Raw genomic sequence first — 24585 nt, 5'->3', positions numbered from 1 at the left:
GGATTCATTGTAGGCGGCATTTACCTCTTGACAGTGCTCCTGATGTTGCATCCATGCCGATATTTCACTCAATGAATCCTGTGTGGTGCGGCGAGCAGGAGGTGGCCGAGGTGCAGTCCGTGATGATTGACCAGGGCCAGAGCTGGCCTGGCCAAGAAGTGAAAACTCGCGTACGCGGAAGGCGTGTTTTGCTTTCAGAATTGTGTTATCCACTGCCTGCATTGGGTACAACCATTCTTCTGTGTCCTTGTATGGGACACCAGCTTGCACACACAGTAAATAAACAATGGTCGGAAAGAAAATTGAAATGTTGGACGTGCGAATGGAAGTGTAATACTCTTGGTTGATAATTTGTCCAACATTAATCGGCCATTGTTTGTGCACAGCATAGAAAAGCACCGCCCTGCTCATTATCACAACATGTGTATGGGACACCGGCATCAACCTGTGGGTCAGAAAAGCATACCACAAGGCCGGTTCCAGCCGCAAATTTTTCTCCTTAAAAGATATGAACTTCACCGAATCCTTCCACACATTAGCTTCATAGCACAACTCATTCGAAATTTCATTATAATCCGGATTGGCCTTAAAAGCCTGAAATTGGCTATCATCTACTTCCGGAGTTTGCAATAACGCATTAATAGCAGCGGGGGTAAAAGAAACCATCTTACCCCGCACGAAGGTAGTGCTATCGGTACGCTCGGCGGCGTTGGCGTAAAATTCACGAACCAAGGGGACTAATGCCGCGACAGGTTGGCGGCAAAACTCGGCCCATCCTCGAGCTACGATGCCAAGGGAGGCGGTGCGGTTTTCAGAAAGATTAATTCCTCGCTCCGGAATGGGATTCCTAGCGGCCTTGGCTTCCTCATAACATGCCTTTGCTTCTTCAGAAATAAATTTCCCATCTATTAAGTGGGATGGGTTGGCCCTAGAGGTGGCAATCTTCTGTTTCTTTGGCGCCATGTCGAGAGATGTGAGAACTCGAGTGAATTACCTGCGAAATTGAGAAAAGAAGAAGAAATTGAGAGTGAGGGAGATGGCGTCTGTGAGGGAATTAGGGTTAGAGAGAAAGGAAAGAGAGAAAATAAAGAAGGGAAAAAAAGAATCGGGTGTTTTAAATTTCTGATTTTGCGCGAGGCGCCCGCGCGGTAGAAAAGTGCCGCGCGGGCGCACACCCCTTTTTTTAAAAAAATTATGACAAAGGGTTGGGTGCGCGGGCGGCAGAAAACTGCCGCGCGAGCGCACCCCCTTTTTTTCCAAAAAATTTTTAACAGAGAGTTGGGTGCGCGGGCGGCAGAAAACTGCCGCGCGAGCGCACCCCCTTTTTTTTCAAAAAAAATTTTTTAACAGAGAACTCAACTCGAGAAAGACAGGAAATTAACTAAAAATTCTACACTTGAACTAAAATGAAAAAAACGCGAATAAATAAAAGGGAAAGTAGAATGTAGTTCTCAATTTAAAGTCGAGAGCTTGACTTTTCACCCTCCCCAAACTAGTCTTGGTCAGTCAATGTGGTGATGACTGGCGTGGAATCCACATCACCCCCCACATAGTGTTTTAACCTTTGAGAATGACCATGAACGACTCGTTGCGGGCATCTTTGATCTCTATGGCCCTTGATGGATACACCCTGGTGATCTTATAGGGCCCATACCATCTAGACTTCAGTTTCCCGGGAAATAGTCTTAACCGGGAGTTGAACAGCAACACAGCCTCTCCTTCCTTGAATTCCCACTGACGAATACGCCTATCATGTATTCTCTTTGTCCGTTCCTTGTACGAAACCGCCATGTCATATGCATTGTCGCGGAATTCTTCCAGTTGATTGAGCTCCAACAATCTTTTTTCACCTGCAGCAGCAAATTCATAGTTTAGAGTCTTAATAGCCCAAAATGCTCTATGCTCTAATTCAACAGGTAAATGGCATGCCTTTCCAAATAATAATCTATAAGGGGAAGTGCCGATAGGGGTTTTAAATGCCGTCCTATAGGCCCATAAGGCATCATCAAGTCGAAGTGCCCAATCCTTCCGATTAGTACTCACACTTTTCTCCAGGATCTGTTTGATCTCTCGATTGGACACTTCCACTTGGCCACTGGTCTGGGCATGATATGGGGTAGATACCTTATGCTTGACACCATATTTTTTTAAAAGTTTGTCAAAAAGTTTATTGCAAAAGTGGGTGCCACCATCACTAATGATTGCACGGGGTGTACCAAACTGATTAAAAATATTTTTCTTCAAAACTTTTAGTACAACCTGTGCATCATTTGTTGCAAAAGCTTCAGCCTCTACCCATTTTGTAACATAATCGACTGCGACCAAAATGTATTTTTTCGTCAAAGAAGGTGGAAATGGTCCCATAAAGTCGATTCCCCAAACATCGAATATCTCACACTCAATGATATTATTCATAGGCATTTCATTTCGGTTAGAGATATTACTGTTGGAAAACGGTATTCAGATCAATCAGAATTGATACCCGGTGCAGCGGAAGTTTTAAAATTTTATATGGAACGATTCCATATCATGGGTATCAAAACTTTACGATTAAATTGTGCGTGTAAAAATTAAATAACAATTAAATTTTTACCTTGAATCTTGAAACGAGATTATGGACACCAACAGATAACTCTGCTCTTGTTGTATATCCCAGGAACTGATGGACGAACAATTCTTCAATCAGGTCCACGAACAGAAGTTTAATCCCTCTGATAGATTGCACTAGAAAATCTATCAGAAGTTTCTACGAATAGAATTAACGAATTTGATCCGTTAAACCAGACTGCAAATTCAAAATTCACAGGCTGGATTTTCTGACAGAGAGAGGAGAGGGGCGGCGGCCACTAGAGAGAAAACCCTAGTGTTTTCGAAAATTATGCCTTCTGTTGTGTAATTTTTGTACTGCAATAACTTATTTATAATGTGGGCTGCTAACAGCTTAGGGCCCATTAGTCATAAGTTCAAGCCTGACAAGCAAAGCCCGCATGTTCAGAAATTAATATAAAATTCATCGTGACTCAGATTGATAAACCAATTTCACCAATGTGCACAGAAACCATTTCTGCATCTTTTAAAATCAAGATAAATTTTCTGAATCCGAATTCAGTGATTTCCAAAAATGTCTATCCCTATGTCATTTTAGGAAATCTTACTCTTCTACTCTGATATAAGAAGTCCCACTTCTTTAATCACTAAATTTAACTCTTTAAATTTAATTATCTCAACGGAGATTAAAAATCCATTACTTGTGTGACCCTCAATGGTTCAGGGATACAGCTAGCCGTGGGCTCACAACTCCTTGTGACTCGGAACAATAATTTTCGACTTGCCCATCGAATCATGGTAAGAGCGCCTAGCAACATCGCCCCATGATTCCCTAGGTATCACTGATAGTGCCTGCAAGAACCAATAGATTTTGGTTAGCGTATAGTACGGTCCCTTCATCCATATATCCCGATCGAATCAACAACCATTGGTAAATCGAGAGTCGTTCGAGATTTGATAACAATGCAATGCATCTTGAAGATCAAATAGTGACATCGCATGTGCTACTAAGAAACCATTTCTTAAAACACATCATGTACACTGGCCAGAGATTCGTCACACTAATATCTCCTCAGATTGCATAGGATATCCACACTAGCAAGTATGTGGTGAATCCTTGACAACAAAGCATCGACTCCTATATGTGTCGTAACTGTACCCAATCCCGACACCTGATGACCCCAATAGAGTCGGTAAATGAGTCAAAGTACAGTACTAGCATATAGAGTCTCAATGATGTTTCAAGTAGTAAGGACTAATGGTGTACAACCAAAACCGCGGACTTTATCCACTTGATAAGTGATAACCACTTGGAAAGTCCGGATAGGGTAGTTCGATCATTCATCATATGAATACCCATTTGCATGCTTTGAACATCTCTATGTTCCATACCAATGAAACGTGGTACTCGGCATCGCAAATGCTAGTCTCAATCTCGAGCGATCCTTATCCTTAGTAACGGACGGCTCAATCGACTAGGAACTGTTTAGAATATACAGTGACTATAAGATGTGTTTCATGATAGCCAGCCCCATGTGCCACCACATCTTACATACACTATAGTATATTCAAGGTCTTAATCTAAACATCTTATAGTATGTCACAACATAATAATATGATAAAAGATAAAGTAAACGCCATTATAAAAGTTTAAATTATATTAAACAAAAGATTGTTTATACATAGAGTCAAAAAAGCCCTTAGCCACAAGTTGGCTCACCGGGCACCCACTCCTACAATCTCCCACTTGCCCTAAAGCCAACTAGTCATACTACGCAGTCCCATTGCTTCGCGATGTTTGTCAAATAATGGTCCTGGCAAGGGCTTAGTAAGTGGATCAGCGATATTGTCTGCAGAGGCCACTCTCTCGATAGTGATGTCTCCTCTTTCCACGATCTCCCGGATGATGTGGTATTTCCTCAGTACGTGTTTGGATCTTTGATGAGACCTTGGTTCCCTTGCCTGAGAAACGGCACCCGTGTTGTCACAGTACACCGGGACTGGACCAACAGCTTTAGGAATGATGGCCAACTCTTGGACGAAATTCCTCATCCAAACGGCCTCTTTAGCAGCAGCTGATGCCGCAATGTATTCTGCCTCAGTGGTGGAATCCGCTGTGGTGTCCTGCTTGGAACTCTTCCAAGAGACAGCACCGCCATTGAGCATGAACACAAATCCAGAGGTTGACTTCGAGTCATCCACGTCACTTTGGAAGCTAGAGTCGGTATAGCCTTCCAATTTCAGTTCTCTTCCTCCATAAACCATGAACATATTCTTAGTCCTTCGCAAGTACTTAAGAATGTCCTTCACGGCTTTCCAATGCATTTGACCGGGATTGGCTTGATATCTGCTCGTGACACTCAGAGCAAATGCTACATCCGGTCTGGTAGATATCATCCCATACATGATACTACCTATGGCTGACGCATATGGTACAGGTGTCATTTTCTCTATCTCTTCATCAGTCTTGGGACACATGGACTTGGATAGAGAAACTCCATGACACATAGATAGATGTCCTCTCTTGGACCCATCCATTGAAAACCTTTTCAATATGGTTTCGATGTAAGTTGATTGAGTGAGTCCTATCATTCTTTTAGATCTATCTCTATAGATCTGTATCCCTAGAATATAGGATGCCTCACCCAAATCCTTCATTGAGAATCTACCTGATAACCATATCTTTGTTGACTGCAACATCCCTACGTCATTCCCAATGAGTAGGATGTCATCAACATAAAGTACTAAGAATATCACAGCATCCTTAACTACTTTCTTGTACACGCACGGTTCCTTCGGGTTCTTGATAAAACCAAAATCCTTTATTGTTTCATCAAATTTCTGGTTCCAACTTCTTGATGCTTGTTTGAGACCATAGATTGATCTCTGAAGCTTGCATACCTTATGCTCGCTTCCCATGGATGTGTATCCCTCAGGCTGCGTCATATAGATCTCTTCCTTAATGTTTCCATTAAGAAATGCAGTCTTCACATCCATTTGCCATATCTCATATGTTGGAAAACTGGCGAGTTCCCAGACCAATTACGATTGATACCCGGTGCAGCGGAAGTTTAAAAATTTTTTCATGGAACGTTTCCATGGTATGGGTATCAACCGTTCATCGATTGAATTACGTGTGTGTGTAAAATTTAAATAACAATTAAATAAATTTTACCTCAAATCTCGCAACGAGATTAATGGACACCAACAGAACAATTCTGCTCTTGTTGTCTCTCCCTGGAACCGATGAACGCCTTCAATCAGGTCCACGAACAGAGGTTTAATCCCTCTGATAGATTGCACTAGAAAATCTATCAGAAGTTTTCTGCGAAGAGAATACACGAATTTGATTCGTTATTCCTTACTGCGATTCAAAATCACAGACCGGAATTTTCTCGGGCAGAGGGGGAGGGTTCGGCCGATTTGTTGAGAGAGAGACTAGGGTTCGATTTTTGCTCTGTCTCAAAAATTATGACCTGTTGTGTGTAATTTCTGTACTGAAATAACTTATTTATAATGCAGGCCACTAACACCTTAGGGCCCATTAGTCATAAGCTGGGGCCCGACAAGCAAAGCCCGCTCGTTCAGAAATTAATATAAAATTCATCGTGACTCCGATTGATGAACTGATTTCACCAATGTGCACAGAAACCATTTCTGCACATTTTAAAGTCAAAATAAATTTTCCTGAATCCGAATTCAGTGGTTTCCAAAAATGTCCATCCCTATGTCATTTTAGGAAATCCTACTCCCTTACTCTTATTTAAGAAGTCCAACTCCTTAGTTCATTAAATTTAACTCTTTAAATTTAACTATCTCAACGGGGATTAAAACTCCATTACACTGTGTGACCCTCAATGGTTCAGGGATACAGCTAGCCGTGGGCTCACAACTCCTTGTGACTCGGAACAACACTTTCCGACTTGCCCAACGAATCATGGTAAAGCGCCTAGCAACATCGCCCCATGATTCCCTAGGTATCACTGATAGTGCCTACAAGAACCAGTAGATTTTGGTTAACGTACAGTACGGTCCCTTCATCCATATATCCCGATCGAATCAACAACCATTGGTATATCGAGAGTCGCTCAAGATTCGATAACTATGCAATACATCTTGAAGATCAAATTAGTGACATCGCATGTGCTACTAAGAAACCATTTCTTAAATCACATCAAGTACTCTGGCCAGAGATTTGTCACACTAATATCTCCTCAGATCGCATAGGATATCCACACTCGCAAGTATGTGGTGAATCCTTGACAACAATGCATTGACTCCTATATGTGTCGTAACTGTACCCAATCTCGACACCTGATGACCCCCTCAGAGTCGGTAAACGAGTCAAAGCACAGTGCTAGCATATAGAGTCTCCATGATGTTTCAAGTCGTAAGGACTAATGGTGTACAACCAAAAACCGCGGACTTTATCCACTCGATAAGTGATAACCACTTGGAAAGTCCGGATAGGGTAGTTCGACTATTCATCCTATGAATATCCATTTGCATGCTTCGAACATCTCCATGTTCCCTACCAATGAAACGTGGTACTCCGCATCGCAAATGCTAGTCTCAAACTCGAGCGATCCTTATCCTTATTATCGGACGGCTCAATCGACTAGGAACGGTTTTAGAATATACAGTGACTATAAGATGTATTTCATGATAGACATCTCCATGTTCTACCACATCTTACATACACTATAGTATATTCAAGGTCTTTATCAAAACAACAATAGTATATCACAATATAACAATATGAAGTAATATAAAGTCATTGCCATAAAAGTGTAAATAATATTAAACAAAAGATTGTTTATACAAAGAGTCAACAAAGCCCATAGCCACACAGTTGGCTCACTGGGCACCCACTCTTACAATCTCCCACTTGCCCTATAGCCAACTAGTCATACTACGTAGACCCATTGCTTCGCGATGTTTGTCAAACAATGGTCCTGGCAAAGGCTTAGTAAGTGGATCAGCGATATTGTCTGCAGAGGCCACTCGTTCGACACTGATGTCTCCTCTTTCCACAATCTCCCGGATTATGTGGTATTTCCTCAGTACGTGTTTGGATCTTTGATGAGACCTTGGTTCCTTTGCTTGAGCAACGGCACCCGTGTTGTCGCAGTACACCGGGACTGGACCAACAAATTCAGGAATGACGCCCAACTCTTGGACAAAATTCCTCATCCAAACGGCCTCTTTAGCAGCAGCTGATGCTGCAATGTATTCAGCCTCAGTGGTGGAATCCGCTGTGGTGTCCTGCTTGGAACTCTTCCAAGAGACAGCACCGCCATTGAGCATGAACACAAATCCAGAGGTTGACTTCGAGTCATCCACATCACTTTGGAAGCTAGAGTCGGTATAGCCTTCCAGTTTGAGTTCTCGTCCTCCATAAACCATGAACATATTCTTAGTCCTTCGCAAGTACTTAAGAATGTCCTTCACGGCTTTCCAATGCATCTGACCAGGATTAGACTGATATCTGCTCGTGACACTCAGAGCAAATGCTACATCCGGTCTGGTAGATATCATCCCATACATGATACTACCTATAGCTGACGCATATGGTACATGTGTCATATTCTCTATCTCTGCATCAGTCTTGGGACACATAGACTTGGATAGAGAAACTCCATGACACATGGGTAGATGTCCTCTCTTGGACCCATCCATTGAAAACCGTTTCAATATGGTATCGATGTAGGTTGATTGAGTGAGTCCTATCATTCTCTTAGATCTATCCCTATAGATCTGTATCCCAAGAATGTAGGATGCCTCACCCAAATCCTTCATCGAAAATCTACCTGATAACCATATCTTTGTTGACTGCAACATCCCTACATCATTCCCAATGAGTAGGATGTCATCAACATAAAGTACTAAGAATGTCACCGCATCATTAACTACTTTCTTGTACACGCAAGGTTCCTCCGGGTTCTTGATGAAACCAAAGTCTTTAATTGTTTCATCAAATTTCTGGTTCCAACTTCTTGATGCTTGTTTTAGACCATAAATTGATCTCTGAAGCTTGCATACCTTATGCTCGCTTCCCATGGATGTGTACCCCTCAGGCTGCTTCATATAGATTTCTTCCTTAATGTCTCCATTAAGAAAAGCAGTCTTCACATCCATTTGCCATATCTCATAGTCATACCATGCAGCTATGGCAATAAGGATTCTTATGGACTTGAACATTGCAACTGGTGAAAAGGTTTCGTCATAGTCAACTCCTTGCCTTTGAGTATAACCTTTAGCCACCAATCGCGCCTTGTAGGTCAATACCTTACCATCAGGCCCAAGCTTTCTTTTGTAGATCCATTTACACCCTATCGGAACAATTCCATCGGGAGGATCTACTAAAGACCAAACTTGGTTTGTATGCATCGAATCCAATTTTGACTGCATAGCTTCAAGCCATAAATTTGAATCCGCATCAGAAATTGCTTCCTTGAAGCTTCTTGGATCACATCCAATGTCGGGTTCATCTTGACCCTCTTCAAGAAGAAGACCATATCGAACTGGAGGTCTAGAAGTCCTCTCGGATCTTCTAGGTGCAGGCGTGTCCAGCAATGGTTCCTGAGGTGTGGGATCGTTATTTTGTATTTCGGGTTCTTCTCGAACTTCTTCGAGTTCCATCATCTCGCCTTTCTTATCCAATAAGAATTCCTTCTCCAAGAAGGTGGCATTCCTAGAAACAAACACCTTTGTTTCAGCAGGATAATAGAAATAATATCCGATTGAATTCTTCGGATACCCTACAAAATAACACAAGCTGGATCGACTATCCAACTTATCTCCCACTGTCCGCTTCACGTAAGCAGGACATCCCCAAATCCTCAAGTACGAATACTTAGGAGCTTTGCCATTCCATAACTCGTATGGTGTTTTGTCCACTGCTTTAGTGTGGACGTTGTTCAACAACAATACCGCCGTTTCAAGCGCATAGCCCCAAAACGAAGGTGGAAGCTCAGTGAAGCTCATCATAGATCGAACCATGTCCAACAAAGTTCGATTACGACGCTCCGATACACCATTAAGCTGTGGTGTCATAGGAGGAGTCCACTGAGAGAGAATCCCATTCTCTTTCAGATAGTCCAAAAACTCGGTACTCAAGTATTCTCCACCTCGATCCGATCGAAGTGCTTTAATACTTTTACCTAGCTTGTTTTCTACTTCAGCCCTGAATTCTTTGAACTTTTCAAATGCTTCAGACTTATATTTCATTAAATATAAATACCCATACCTTGAACAATCATCAGTAAAGGTAATGAAGTAGGTGTGGCCATGTTGAGTCCCTACTCTAAATGGACCACAAACATCTGTATGGATCAAATCCAACAGATTCTGACTACGCTCAGGTTTCCCCTTAAAAGGAGATTTAGTCATTTTTCCTTTTAGACAAGATTCACAAGTAGGTAGAGAGTTAATATCCGACATATCAAACATGCCCTCTCCCACTAGCTTGTTCATCCTTCTTGAGAAAATATGACCTAGCCTAGCGTGCCATAGGTTTGCCGGGTTTTGACTATCGTTTTTCCTTTTGTTTGTTGTAGCCGGTTTATCAACATAATTCATTGGAACGTCTTTTAGTTTTAAGTTGTATAGATCGTTTTCAAATTGTCCATTTCCAATTAAACATTCATTCTTGTAAATATTGCAAATCTCATTCACAAAATTGCAAGAATAACCATCTCTATCTAGCATAGAAACAGAAATAATGTTTTAATTAAATCTGGAACAAATAAAACATCTATCAAAAGTAACTTAAAACCGTTCTGCAAAAATAAATATTTCCCATAGCTATGGATTTAACTCTGGAACCATTCCCGAGCCTTGACTGGGTCTCACCCATCCTTATCCTATTACTTCTTGTTATCATTTGCAACTCATTGCAAATATGAGATCTACATCTGGTATCCAATACCCAAGAAGTAGTATTAAGAAAAACATTTATTTCAATGTAAAACATACCCTTTGCAGTTCGCAACTGCTTGGGGTATTCCTTGCAGTTACGTTTCCAATTACCGGGTTTCTTGCAGTGATGGCAAACTTGTTTAGACTTGTCCAATTTTGCATGTAACATTTGGCCTTGAGATCATGGTCCAACCATTTCTCTAATTCGGCCAACCTTTCGGCAGTTACATCAGCCGGGGCTGTTTTCGGAGAAGCCTTTTCTAACACTTAGAAAATCTTTTTCCGAACTTAGGACAATCTTAACTTATGGAATCATTCTGTATTGTTTGCGTCAATAAGTTTGTTTTGTTGGAGAACAGAAACATGTGGATTACTGAGATAAAACAGACAATTATCGATGATTGTTTGAATAATTTACTAAGACATAAAATTGGCGAATTTTATTTTATGAATCTCACTCCCACTATTTTAACGATTTCACCACCCTCTAGTGAAAACGGGAAACTTTTTCCTTAGTGAGAACATGGAGTCCAATTGACAAACTTATGGTCCCGAATAATATCAGCCAACCATAATTCTCAAAAGGTAGAGCCCAATTGCTTCCTAAGCAACCCCCATGTATTTACCTCATGTCCAATAAGGGCCCAATAATATGACGCCGTTTAAAGTGACATGTCAAGATGACCCATCAATATTAAGTTGTGATGGACGGTCGCCATGTGGATCCCCAATAATATGAGCCGATCCCATGGGAGTTCCACCCAACTTACAACATTTGTCGATCCAATGTACAGCTTTCCGACGGACGGGCCCCCCCAATAATATGAGCCGGACCGTATCCGCGGGTAGCATCACATACATTGACCGTTGATGGAAGGTGGGAACATTTAAACAAATTTAAATTTCCTTTATTTATCTTGATATAAATTTTAAATCATATTTAAAATGAGGGATTTTTAATTATAAAAATATTTGTCTCATCATATTTAATTTATTGCATGCATTGCCGGATTCACGCAATTTATGTCTAAACATGCATACAATCATAATATCACATATTATATAGGATGATCGATTCCATTTCTAATTGACCCGTGGTTGCCAATCACGGGTCTTAGTCCAATCCTAGGTAATATGCAGTATGCAAATGCAATCCTATTACATATGCTTCCAATTTACATTTCTTCAGTCTTCATTGTCTGCTGGGCCCACCATCTTCAAATCTTGATCTCCCACTAAATCTAATGTATTTACAATAAATAACAATGACAAGTAGGGGATACATTTTTAGGGGGTGGGAACGGGCTATAAACCAAGCCCACTTTTATTACATATGACATTCATATCGGGCCATAAACCAGGTCCATTAATAAAACCAACAACAATAAAGACAAAATGTAAATTCCTAACATACACCTACAAAATTGGTCATGGCAATCGATCATCCTTATCCAATAACATTTAATTCAAAATTAATTTATTGGATAACATGCTGTGGCAATTCAAATTTAAACAAGATAAAATCATATTTTATATATAAAATCTCATTTCACATATAAAATCATATTTTATCTCCATATCAAATAAAATCATATTTTATCTATAAAATCCAATTTTACAAATAAAATCATATTTTACTCAATATATCATAAGATCATATCTTATCATCAATTGTACCAAAATAATTGATTTCAAAATTCAATTTACGGATAAAATATTAAAATTTTCCAAAATTCAAATTTATCCAAAATCAATTTTAAAATTTACGGACTCGAACAATTCGATCCGAAATCTCGTGAACCAATCAAAAACAATTTTTGACCGGACCAAAAATAAAATTTTAACATATTAAAATTAATTTTTAATAAAATATTAATTTTTCCCGCGGGCCACCCGGGACACTCCCGGGTTGGCCCGCACCCGGGCGCGGGCCGGGGCAGCCCGGCTGCCCCTTAGGGCAGCAACGCTTGCTGCCCTGGCGGCGCCGAGCGCCGCCCCTGGGCGGCGCTGTGCGCCGCCCTGGGCGGCGCCGCGAGCGCTGCCCTGGGCGGCGACGTGCGCTGCCCTGGGCGGCGACGTGCGCTGCCCTGGGCGGCGACGTGCGCAGCCCTGGGCGGCGCCGTGCGCCCCCTTTGGGCGGCGCCGTGCGCCGCCCCTGGGGGCAGCGACCATCGCTGCCCCTTCCGGGCAGCGATCCAATCGCTGCCCGGGTTTCGCCCCCGGAAAAAAAATTTTTTTTTTTTTATTAAAAATATTTATTTTGTTTCAAAAACCGAGACTCAAAAATTTTGTACAATTGATTAATTCAATCGATTGATCTGAGCAACCTGGCTCTGATACCACTGTTGGAAAACTGGCGAGTTCCCAGACCAATTACGATTGATACCCGGTGCAGCGGAAGTTTAAAAATTTTTTCATGGAACGTTTCCATGGTATGGGTATCAACCGTTCATCGATTGAATTACGTGTGTGTGTAAAATTTAAATAACAATTAAATAAATTTTACCTCAAATCTCGCAACGAGATTAATGGACACCAACAGAACAATTCTGCTCTTGTTGTCTCTCCCTGGAACCGATGAACGCCTTCAATCAGGTCCACGAACAGATGTTTAATCCCTGATAGATTGCACTAGAAAATCTATCAGAAGTTTTCTGCGAAGAGAATACGAATTTGATTCGTTATTCCTTACTGCGATTCAAAATCACAGACCGGAATTTTCTCGGGCAGAGGGGGAGGGTTCGGCCGATTTGTTGAGAGAGAGACTAGGGTTCGATTTTTGCTCTGTCTCAAAAATTATGACCTGTTGTGTGTAATTTCTGTACTGAAATAACTTATTTATAATGCAGGCCACTAACACCTTAGGGCCCATTAGTCATAAGCTGGGGCCCGACAAGCAAAGCCCGCTCGTTCAGAAATTAATATAAAATTCATCGTGACTCCGATTGATGAACTGATTTCACCAATGTGCACAGAAACCATTTCTGCACATTTTAAAGTCAAAATAAATTTTCCTGAATCCGAATTCAGTGGTTTCCAAAAATGTCCATCCCTATGTCATTTTAGGAAATCCTACTCCCTTACTCTTATTTAAGAAGTCCAACTCCTTAGTTCATTAAATTTAACTCTTTAAATTTAACTATCTCAACGGGATTAAAACTCCATTACACTGTGTGACCCTCAATGGTTCAGGGATACAGCTAGCCGTGGGCTCACAACTCCTTGTGACTCGGAACAACACTTTCCGACTTGCCCAACGAATCATGGTAAAGCGCCTAGCAACATCGCCCCATGATTCCCTAGGTATCACTGATAGTGCCTACAAGAACCAGTAGATTTTGGTTAACGTACAGTACGGTCCCTTCATCCATATATCCCGATCGAATCATCAACCATTGGTATATCGAGAGTCGCTCAAGATTCGATAACTATGCAATACATCTTGAAGATCAAATTAGTGACATCGCATGTGCTACTAAGAAACCATTTCTTAAATCACATCAAGTACTCTGGCCAGAGATTTGTCACACTAATATCTCCTCAGATCGCATAGGATATCCACACTCGCAAGTATGTGGTGAATCCTTGACAACAATGCATTGACTCCTATATGTGTCGTAACTGTACCCAATCTCGACACCTGATGACCCCCTCAGAGTCGGTAAACGAGTCAAAGCACAGTGCTAGCATATAGAGTCTCCATGATGTTTCAAGTCGTAAGGACTAATGGTGTACAACCAAAACCGCGGACTTTATCCACTCGATAAGTGATAACCACTTGGAAAGTCCGGATAGGGTAGTTCGACTATTCATCCTATGAATATCCATTTGCATGCTTCGAACATCTCCATGTTCCCTACCAATGAAACGTGGTACTCCGCATCGCAAATGCTAGTCTCAAACTCGAGCGATCCTTATCCTTATTATCGGACGGCTCAATCGACTAGGAACGGTTTTAGAATATACAGTGACTATAAGATGTATTTCATGATAGACATCTCCATGTTCTACCACATCTTACATACACTATAGTATATTCAAGGTCTTTATCAAAACAACAATAGTATATCACAATATAACAATATGAAGTAATATAAAGTCATTGCCATAAAAGTGTAAATAATATTAAACAAAAGATTGTTTATACAAAGAGTCAACAAAGCCCATAGCCACACAGTTGGCTCACTGGGCACCCACTCTTACATCATAGTCATACCAAGCAGCTATGGCAATAAGGATTCTTATGGACTTGAACATTGCAACTGGTGAAAAGGTTTCATCATAGTCAACTCCTTGTCTTTGAGTATAACCTTTCGCCACCAATCGTGCCTTGTAGGTCAATACCTTACCATCAGGCCCAAGCTTTCTCTTGTAGATCCATTTACACCCTATTGGAACAATTCCATCGGGAGGATCTACTAAAGACCAAACTTGGTTTGTATGCATCGAATCTATTTCCGACTGCATAGCTTCAAGCCATAAATTTGAATCCGCATCAGAAATTGCTTCCTTGAAGTTTCTTGGATCACATCCAACGTCGGGTTCATCTTGATCCCTTTCAAGAAGAAGACCATATCGAATAGGAGGTCTAGAAGTCCTCTCGGATCTTCTAGGTATAGGCGTGTCCTCTGAAGATTCTTGAGGTATGGGATCATTATTTTGTATTTCGGGTTCTTCTCGAATTTCTTCGAGTTCCATCATCTCGCCTTTCTTATCCAATAAGAACTCCTTCTCCAAGAAGGTGGCATTCCTTGAAACAAACACTTTTGTTTCAGTAGGATGATAGAAATAATATCCGATTGAATTCTTCGGATACCCTACAAAATAACATAAGGTGGATCGACTATCCAACTTATCTCCCACTGTCTACTCCACGTAAGCTGGACATCCCCAAATCCTCAAGTACGAATACTTAGGAGTTTTGCCATTCCATAACTCGTATGGTGTTTTATCCACTGCTTTGGTGTGGACGTTGTTCAACAACAACACCACCGTTTCAAGTGCGTAGCCCCAAAACAAAGGTGAAAGCTCAGTGAAGCTCATCATGGATCGAACCATGTCCAAAAAAGTTCGATTACGACGCTCCGATACACCATTCAGCTGAGGTGTCATAGGAGGAGTCCACTGAGAGAGAATCCCATTCTCTTTTAGATAGCTCAAAAACTCGGTACTCAAGTATTCTCCACCTCGATCCGATCGAAGTGCTTTAATACTTTTACCTAGCTTATTTTCTACTTTAGCCTTGAATTCTTTGAACTTTTCAAATGCTTCAGACTTATATTTCATTAAATATAAATACCCATACCTTGAATAATCATCAGTAAAGGTAATGAAGTAGGTGTGGCCAAATTGAGTACCAATTCTAAATGGACCACAAACATCTGTATGGATCAAATCCAACAGATTTTGACTACGCTCAGGTTTCCCCTTGAATGGAGATTTAGTCATTTTTCCTTTCAGGCAGGATTTACAAGTAGGTAGAGAGTTAATATCAGACATATCAAACATGCCCTCTCCCACTAGCTTGTTCATCCTCCTTGAGGAAATATGACCTAGCCTAGCATGCCAAAGGTTTGCCGGGTTTTGACTATCGATTTTCCTTTTGTTCGTTGTTACCAGTTTATCAACATAATTTATTGGAACGTCTTTTAATTTTAAGTTATATAGATCGTTTTCAAGTTGTCCATTTCCAATCAAACATTCATTCTTGTAAATATTGCAAATCTCATTCACAAAATTGCAAGAAAAACCATCTCTATCAAGCATAGAAACAGAAATAATGTTTTTAATCAAGTCTGGAACAAATAAAACATCTCTCAAAAGTAACTTAAAATCGTTCTGCAATATTAAATAAACGTCTCCCACAGCTTTGGCTTCAACTCTGGAACCATTTCCGAGCCTCAGCTGGGTCTCACCCATTCTAAGCTTGCGACTTTTTGTCATCACTTGCAAATCATTGCAAATGTGAGATCCACATCCGGTATCCAATACCCAAGAAGTAGTATTAAGTGAAACATTTATTTCAATATAAAATATACCCTTCGCAGTTCGCAACTGCTCTAGATATTCCTTGCAGTTACGTTTCCAATGATCGGGTTTCTTGCAGTGATGGCAAACATCCTTGGACTTTTCCATGTTTGAAGCCTTTGTCTTGTTCTTCTTCTCGGGTCCGGTTTTCTTGGATGGGATAGAACGTTTCTTACCCTTTGTACTTGGCCCCTTCTTAGCAGAAGAAGAGGAGCCCACCAAGAAAACCGGTTTATCCTTCTTTAAAGTGGCTTCATAAGTTACAAGCATATTGACCATCTCTTCAAAGGAGGCCTCTATCTTGTTCATATTGAAATTCACCACAAAACCGTCAAACGATGAAGGAAGAGAGAGAAGTAATAAGTCCACATTGAGTTCATGCTCCAATACCAAATCAAGCGTTACCAACTTCTGAATGAGCCAAATCACGCGTACCCCATGATCACGGACCGAAGTCCCTTCACGCATGCGACATGTCATTAACTCTTTTACAGTAGCGAACCTTTCAGCTCTCGATTGAGCCCCAAAAAGTTCCTTGAGTTGTACGTGAATGTCAGCATCATTCACGGTATCCTCAAATCGCCTCTGGAGTTCATCAGACATCGAAGCTTGCATATAGCATTTGGCCTTGATATCATGGTCCCACCATTTATCAAGTTTTGCCAACTCTTCCGGACTTATATCAGCTGGTGCTTCCTTCGGAGGAGATTTTTCTAACACGTAGAGCATCTTCTCCGAGGTCAAGACAATCTTCAACTTATGGAACCATTCCGTATAGTTTGCGCCAGTCAGTTTATTTTGTTCGAGAATAGAGAATAGTGGATTACGCGAATTCATCTTAATGAAATACTGAAAAGAAACAGACAATAATCAGTGATTGTTTAATTAATTTACTAAGACATAAAATAGGCGAAATTTATTTTATGAATCTCACTCCCACTATTTTAACGATTTCACTATCCTCTAGTGAAAACGAGATACATTTTCTTTAGTGGGAACATGGAGTCCAATTGACAAACTATAGTCCCGAATAATATCAGCCAACCATAATTTTCAAAAGGTAGAGCCCAATTGCTTCCAAAGCAACCTCCATGTTTTTACCTCATGTCCAATAAGGGCCCAATAATATGACGCCGTTTATTGTGACATGTCAAGATGACCCATCAATATTAAGTTGTGATGGACGGTCGCCATGTGGATCCCCCAATAATATGAGCCGATCCCATGGGAGTTCCACCCAACTTACAACATTTGTCGATCTAATGTACAGCTTTCCGACAAACGGGCCCCCCCAATAATATGAGCCGGACCGTATCCGCGGGTAGCATCTCATACATTGATCGTTGATGGAAGGTAGGAACATTTAAACAATATTTAAATTTCCTTTATTTATCTTGATATCAATTTTAAATCATATTTAAAATGAGGGATTTTAATTTTGAAAATTTGTCTCATCATTTAAAATTTGTATGCTTGCGGGATTCATACAATTTAGTCTAAACATGCATACAACGATAATATCATATATTATATTTTAGGATGATCGATTCCATTACTAATCGACCCGTGGTTGCCAATCACGAGTCTAAGTCCAATCCTAGGTAATATGCAAGTATGCAATGCAATCCTATTACATTGAGCTTCCAATTTACATTTCTTCAGTCTTTATTGTCTGCTGGGCCCACCTTCATCTTCAAATCTTCATCTCCCACTATGTATAATGTATTTACAATAAATAACTATGACAAGTAGGGGATACATTTTAAGGGTGGAAACGGGCCATAAACCAGGCCCACTTTTATTACATATGGCAATTCATATTGGGCCATAAACCAGGCCCATTAATAAATCCAACAACAATAAAACAAATGTAAATTCCCTAACATACACCTACAAAATTGGTCATGGAAATTGATCATCTTTATCCAATAATATTTAATTCAAAATTAATTTATTGGATAACATGCAATGGCAATTAAATTAAAAAGGATAAAATCAAATTCCATATATAAAATCTTATTTTACATACATAATCATATTTTATCTTTTTATCAAATAAAATCATATTTTACATATAAAATCTAATTTTATACATAAAATCATATTTTACTCAATATTTCCATAAGATCATATCTTATCATCAATTGTACCAATAAATAATTAATTTCATAAAATCTGATTTAACGGATAAAATCTATAAATTTTCCAAAAATTCAAATTTATCCAAAAATCAATTTTAAAATTTTCGGACTCGAACAATTCGATCCGACGCCTCGTGGACCAATCAAAAACAATTTTTGATCGGACCAAAAATAGAATTTTAACATATTAAAATTTTAATTAAAAATAAAAAATTAATTTTTCCGGGCCGCCCGGGACGATCCCGGGCAGCCCGCGCCCCAAAAGGGGCTCGGGCCGGGCAACCCGTCGCTGCCCCTTGGGCAGCGACGATCGCTGCCCTGGGCAGCGCCCAGCGCTGCACTGGGCAGCGATCCGATCGCTGCCCCGGGAAGCGATCCAATCACTGCCCGTGTTTTGCCCGTCAAAAATTTAATTTTAAAAATTTGTTTTGTTTCAAAAACCGAGGCTTAAAATTTTTTTTGTACAACCGATTAATTTAATCGCTTGATCTGAGCAACCTGACTTTGATACCACTGTTGGAAAACGGTGTTCAGATCAATCAGAATTGATACCCGGTGCAGCGGAAGTTTTAAAATTTTATATGGAACGATTCCATATCATGGGTATCAAAACTTTACGATTAAATTGTGCGTGTAAAAATTAAATAACAATTAAATTTTTACCTTGAATCTCGAAACGAGATTATGGACACCAACAGATAACTCTGCTCTTGTTGTATATCCCAGGAACTGATGGACGAACAATTCTTCAATCAGGTCCACGAACAGAAGTTTAATCCCTCTGATAGATTGCACTAGAAAATCTATCAGAAGTTTCTACGAAGAGAATTAATGAATTTGATCCGTTAAACCAGACTGCAAATTCAAAATTCACAGGCTGGATTTTCTGACAGAGAGAGGAGAGGGGCGGCGGCCACTAGAGAGAAAACCCTAGTGTTTTCGAAAATTATGCCTTCTGTTGTGTAATTTCTGTACTGCAATAACTTATTTATAATGTGGGCTGCTAACAGCTTAGGGCCCATTAGTCATAAGTTCAAGCCTGACAAGCAAAGCTCGCATGTTCAGAAATTAATATAAAATTCATCGTGACTCAGATTGATAAACCAATTTCACCAATGTGCACAGAAACCATTTCTGCATCTTTTAAAATCAAGATAAATTTTCTGAATCCAAATTCAGTGATTTCCAAAAATGTCCATCTCTATGTCATTTTAGGAAATCTTACTCTTCTACTCTGATATAAGAAGTCCCACTTCTTTATTCACTAAATTTAACTCTTTAAATTTAATTATCTTAACGGGGATTAAAAATCCATTACTTGTGTGACCCTCAATGGTTCAGGGATACAGCTAGCCGTGGGCTCACAACTCTTTGTGACTCGGAACAACAATTTCCGACTTGCCCATCGAATCATGGTAAGAGCGCCTAGCAACATCGCCCCATGATTCCCTAGGTATCACTGATAGTGCCTGCAAGAACCAATAGATTTTGGTTAGCGTACAGTACGGTCCCTTCATCCATATATCCCGATCGAATCAACAACCATTGCTAAATCGAGAGTCGTTCGAGATTCGATAACTATGCAATGCATCTTGAAGATCAAATAGTGACATCGCATGTGCTACTAAGAAACCATTTCTTAAAACATATCATGTACTCTGGCCAGAGATTCGTCACACTAATATCTCCTCAGATTGCATAGGATATCCACACTAGCAAGTATGTGGTGAATCCTTGACAACAAAGCATCGACTCTTATATGTGTCATAACTGTACCCAATCCCGACACTTGATGACCCCAATAGAGTCGGTAAACGAGTCAAAGTACAGTACTAGCATATAGAGTCTCAATGATGTTTCAACTAGTAAGGACTAATGGTGTACAACAAAAACCGCGGACTTACCAATGAAACGTGGTACTCGGCATTGCAAATGCTAGTCTCAATCTCGAGCGATCCTTATCCTTATTAACGGACGGCTCAATCGACTAGGAACTGTTTAGAATATACAGTGACTATAAGATGTGTTTCATGATAGCCATCCCCATGTGCCACCACATCTTACATACACTATAGTATATTCAAGGTCTTCATCTAAACATCTTATAGTATGTCACAACATAATAATATGATAAAAGATAAAGTAAACGCCATTATAAAAGTGTAAATTATATTAAACAAAAGATTGTTTATACATAGAGTCATAAAAGCCCTTAGCCACAAGTTGGCTCACCGGGCACCCACTCCTACAATTACCTGTCCGCTGACATCTATCACAAGCTAAAACATACCGGCGCGCATCCTTAAAAAGGTCGGGCCAATAGAACCCACATTCCAGTACCTTCGCTGCAGTTTTGATTGGCCCAGTATGGCCACCTACCTCACGATCATGACAATGACTGAGGATGCTTTGCATTTCTCCTTCCGCCACACATCTCCGAATCATTGAGTCAGCACATATTTTAAACAAAAATGGTTCCTCCCAAAAATATTGCTTGACATCCGATAAAAAATTTTTCTTCTGATGGAACGATAGATTATGTGGGAGTGTGCTTGTGACCAGAAAATTAGCAAAATGTGCATACCATGGTGAACTCTCTATGGCGAAAAGTTTTTCATCAGGGAACCAATCATCTATATCCTTTACTTCATTTTGTGCATCATCAGTAATGCATTCTAATCTAGACAGATGGTCAGCTACTACATTTTCAACACCTTTCTTATCCCTGATCTCTAAATCAAATTCTTGCAAAAGCAAGATCCACCTAATCAGTCTAGGTTTCGCATCTTTCTTTGCCAACAGGTGTTTAATAGCAGAGTGATCTGTGTAGACTGTGATTTTTGAAAGCACAAGGTACGAATGAAATTTATCTAGTGCAAATACTACAGCTAGCAACTCTTTTTCAGTTGTGGCATAATTGAGCTGAGCTTCATTAAGAGTCTTACTAGCGTAGTAGATGGTTCGGAATACCTTGTCTATTCGTTGGCCAAGTACCGCACCAACAGCAGAATCACTAGCATCGCACATTACTTCAAATGGAAGCTCCCAGTTCGGCGATGTCAATACTGGCGCAGTCACCAGTCTTTCTCTCAACACCTCAAAGGCCTGCAAACAATTCGAATCAAAATCAAAAGGGGCATCTTTCATGAGCAAAGAGGACAGAGGTTTGGCAATTTTTGAAAAGTCTTTAATAAACCGCCGATAAAAACCAGCATGTCCGAGGAAACATCTAACTCCCTTTACTGTCGTAGGTGGAGGCAGATTTTGAATAACGTGCACTTTAGCTTTGTCTACCTCGATCCCCTGCTCAGAAATTCTGTGACCTAACACTATACCTTCTGTCACCATGAAATGACACTTCTCCCAATTAAGCACCAAATTGGTCTCCTCGCATCTCATCAACACAGAATTTAAGTTATGCAGACATGCATCAAAAGATTGACCGAAAATAGAAAAATCATCCATGAAAATTTCTAGAAAATTTTCGACCATATCATGAAAAATAGCAGTCATACATCTCTGAAAAGTAGCAGGAGCGTTACATAATCCGAAAGGCATACGTCTGTAGGCAAATGTACCATATGGGCAGGTAAAAGTTGTTTTATCCTGGTCTTCAGGTGCAATCGCTATTTGATTGTATCCTGAGTACCCATCTAAAAAACAGTAAAATTCATACCCAGCCAATCTTTCTAGCATTTGATCAATGAACGGGAGGGGAAAATGATCCTTACGGGTTGCGTCATTTAATTTTATATAATCTATGCACACACGCCAACCCGTAACTGTCCTAATAGGTATTAATTCATTATTATCATTCTTGATGACAGTTATCCCCCCTTTCTTTGGTACACACTGCACTGGACTCACCTACGGACTATCAGAAATAGGATAAATGATACCTGCGTCCAACAGTTTGATCGTTTCAACTTTCACAACTTCCTGCATCTTTGGGTTTAGTCTCCTCTGCGGTTGGACTAATGGGTTGATGCTCTCTTCCATTAAAATCTTGTGCATGCATATGGATGGATTGATTCCTTTGATATCCGCCACTTTCCAAGCAAACACACTCTTGTGTTTCTTAAGCACCTCCATTAGTTTGTCCTCCATCTCACCTGTCAAAGAAGAAGATATTATGACAGGTAACTTATCGTTCTCACCTAAAAACATGTATTTAAGATGAATGGGTAATGGTTTCAATTCCACAGTAGGTGGTTCCTCAATGCTTGGTTTCTGAAGAACTAAATCCTTCCGGTCACCAAGGTCTTCAAGTCTAAGATTTCCACCTCTTCTCCATGACTGGTTGTCATTCAAGTATGCGGTCATCTCTTCTACTCCGTCACTGAGGTCGCCCAACTGTTCAGATACAAGTGCAGCCTCTAACGGTTCCTGAAAATTATCCTGCACATAATCAAATAAGAGTGAGTCTACTACATCTAACTGAAAACATTCTTCATTATTCTGAAAAAATTTCAAAGCATTAAAAACTTCAAAAGAAATTTTCTCCTCTCCCACTCTCAACAACAGCTCTCCCTTCTGAACATCTATAAGTGCTTTTCCTGTTGCCAGGAAAGGTCTTCCCAAGATGAGTGGCATTTCCAGATCTTCTTCCATATCTAACACCACGAAGTCCACGGGGAAGATGAATTTGTCCACTTTCACAAGCACGTCCTCGATAATCCCCCGTGGATATTTGATGGACCTGTCCGCCAGTTGTAAAGACATTCTGGTGGACTTTGGTTCTCCCAAGCTCAGTTTCCTGAAAACAGAGTAAGGCATTAAATTTATACTTGCACCCAAATCACACAAAGCCTTATGAAATTGAACATCATTAATTACACAAGGGATAGAGAAACTCCCTGGATCCTTTTTCTTTTGTGGGATTTTGTTCTGCACCAGTGCCGAGCAATTTTCTGTCAGACTTATCATTGCATGCTCCTCCAATTTCCTCTTGTTAGAGAGGATTTCCTTCAAGAATTTCGCATAGCTTGGCATTTGCATCAGTGCATCAGCGAAGGGTATATTGATGTTCAATTTCTTGAACACTTCTAAAAATTTACCAAACTGAGAGTCTAGCTTGGCCTTCTTAAGAGCTGCAGGAAAAGGTGGTGGCACAACAATTTTTTATTGTGAAGTGGGTGGGGGTGTTGAGATAGATGACTTACCTGAAGTTTTTTTTGATGTACCCGTTTCGGGCTCTTTCTCGTTTTTTTGTTTAGGCTCGACCGTCTTTCCACTCCTTAATTCAATTGATTTCATCTGTTCCTTCGGATTCTTCTCAGTGTCGCTTGGCAAAGTACCCTGATCTCTGCTGGAAATTGATTTGGCCAATTGACCTATTTGATTCTCCAGATTTTTGATTGATGCATCTTGATTCTGCATACGGGTTTCAGTAGATGATATAAATTTCTGCATCATCTGCTCCAAGATTGATTTTTCCTCTTGAGGATGCCTGCTGTAATTCTGATTTCCATACGGCTTATTATTCTGTCCAAACCATGAAAAATTTGGATGTTGTCTCCACCCTGGATTGTATGAATTCGAAAATGGGTCATTCCTGGGGCGATTCTGATTTCCCATGTGGCTTGCCATAACTCCCTCTGGTTGAGAGAATGTTTGACAGTCTTTCGTGAAATGCTCTGCACCGCATTTTTCACACCATACTTCTTGCACTCGCATTGCCGAATGTCCTACACTCAGTTCCTCGATCCTTTTGTTCATGACTTCAAGTTGAGCAGCCACAGATGTGAATGCTTCAACTTGATGAATTCCAGTTGATTTCCGGGCCCCACTCCTTTTAGATTGAGGATGATAGCTACTGGTTGCCATTTCCTCGATTTATTCATAACCATCCTCCGACGACTTTTGCAGTAAATTCCCACCTGCAGCTGCATCTAACATGGTACGATTTGAATGAGAAAGTCCATAGTAAAAAGTTTGTACCACAAGACCG

General features: G+C 40.4%; 1 protein-coding gene across 1 annotated transcript; it reads right to left on the bottom strand.

The window, feature by feature from the left end:
- Positions 1-1557: 1557 nt before the first annotated feature.
- LOC140877641 (uncharacterized) lies at positions 1558-24461 on the bottom strand. The gene is made up of 7 exons (XM_073281180.1): positions 23798-24461; positions 23529-23725; positions 23158-23391; positions 22535-23033; positions 22196-22288; positions 21220-21973; positions 1558-1984 (listed from the first exon to the last, which is right to left on the bottom strand). The coding sequence occupies exons 1-7, from the start codon at positions 24459-24461 to the stop codon at positions 1558-1560; spliced, it is 2868 nt and encodes a 955-aa protein (XP_073137281.1).
- Between the last annotated feature and the right edge of the window lie 124 nt (positions 24462-24585).

Source organism: Henckelia pumila, chromosome 2, assembly GCF_033568475.1.
Source record: "Henckelia pumila isolate YLH828 chromosome 2, ASM3356847v2, whole genome shotgun sequence".
NCBI lineage: Eukaryota > Viridiplantae > Streptophyta > Magnoliopsida > Lamiales > Gesneriaceae > Henckelia > Henckelia pumila.
Note: the sequence above shows the minus strand (reverse complement) of the source record. Positions and strands in the feature narration are given on the sequence as shown.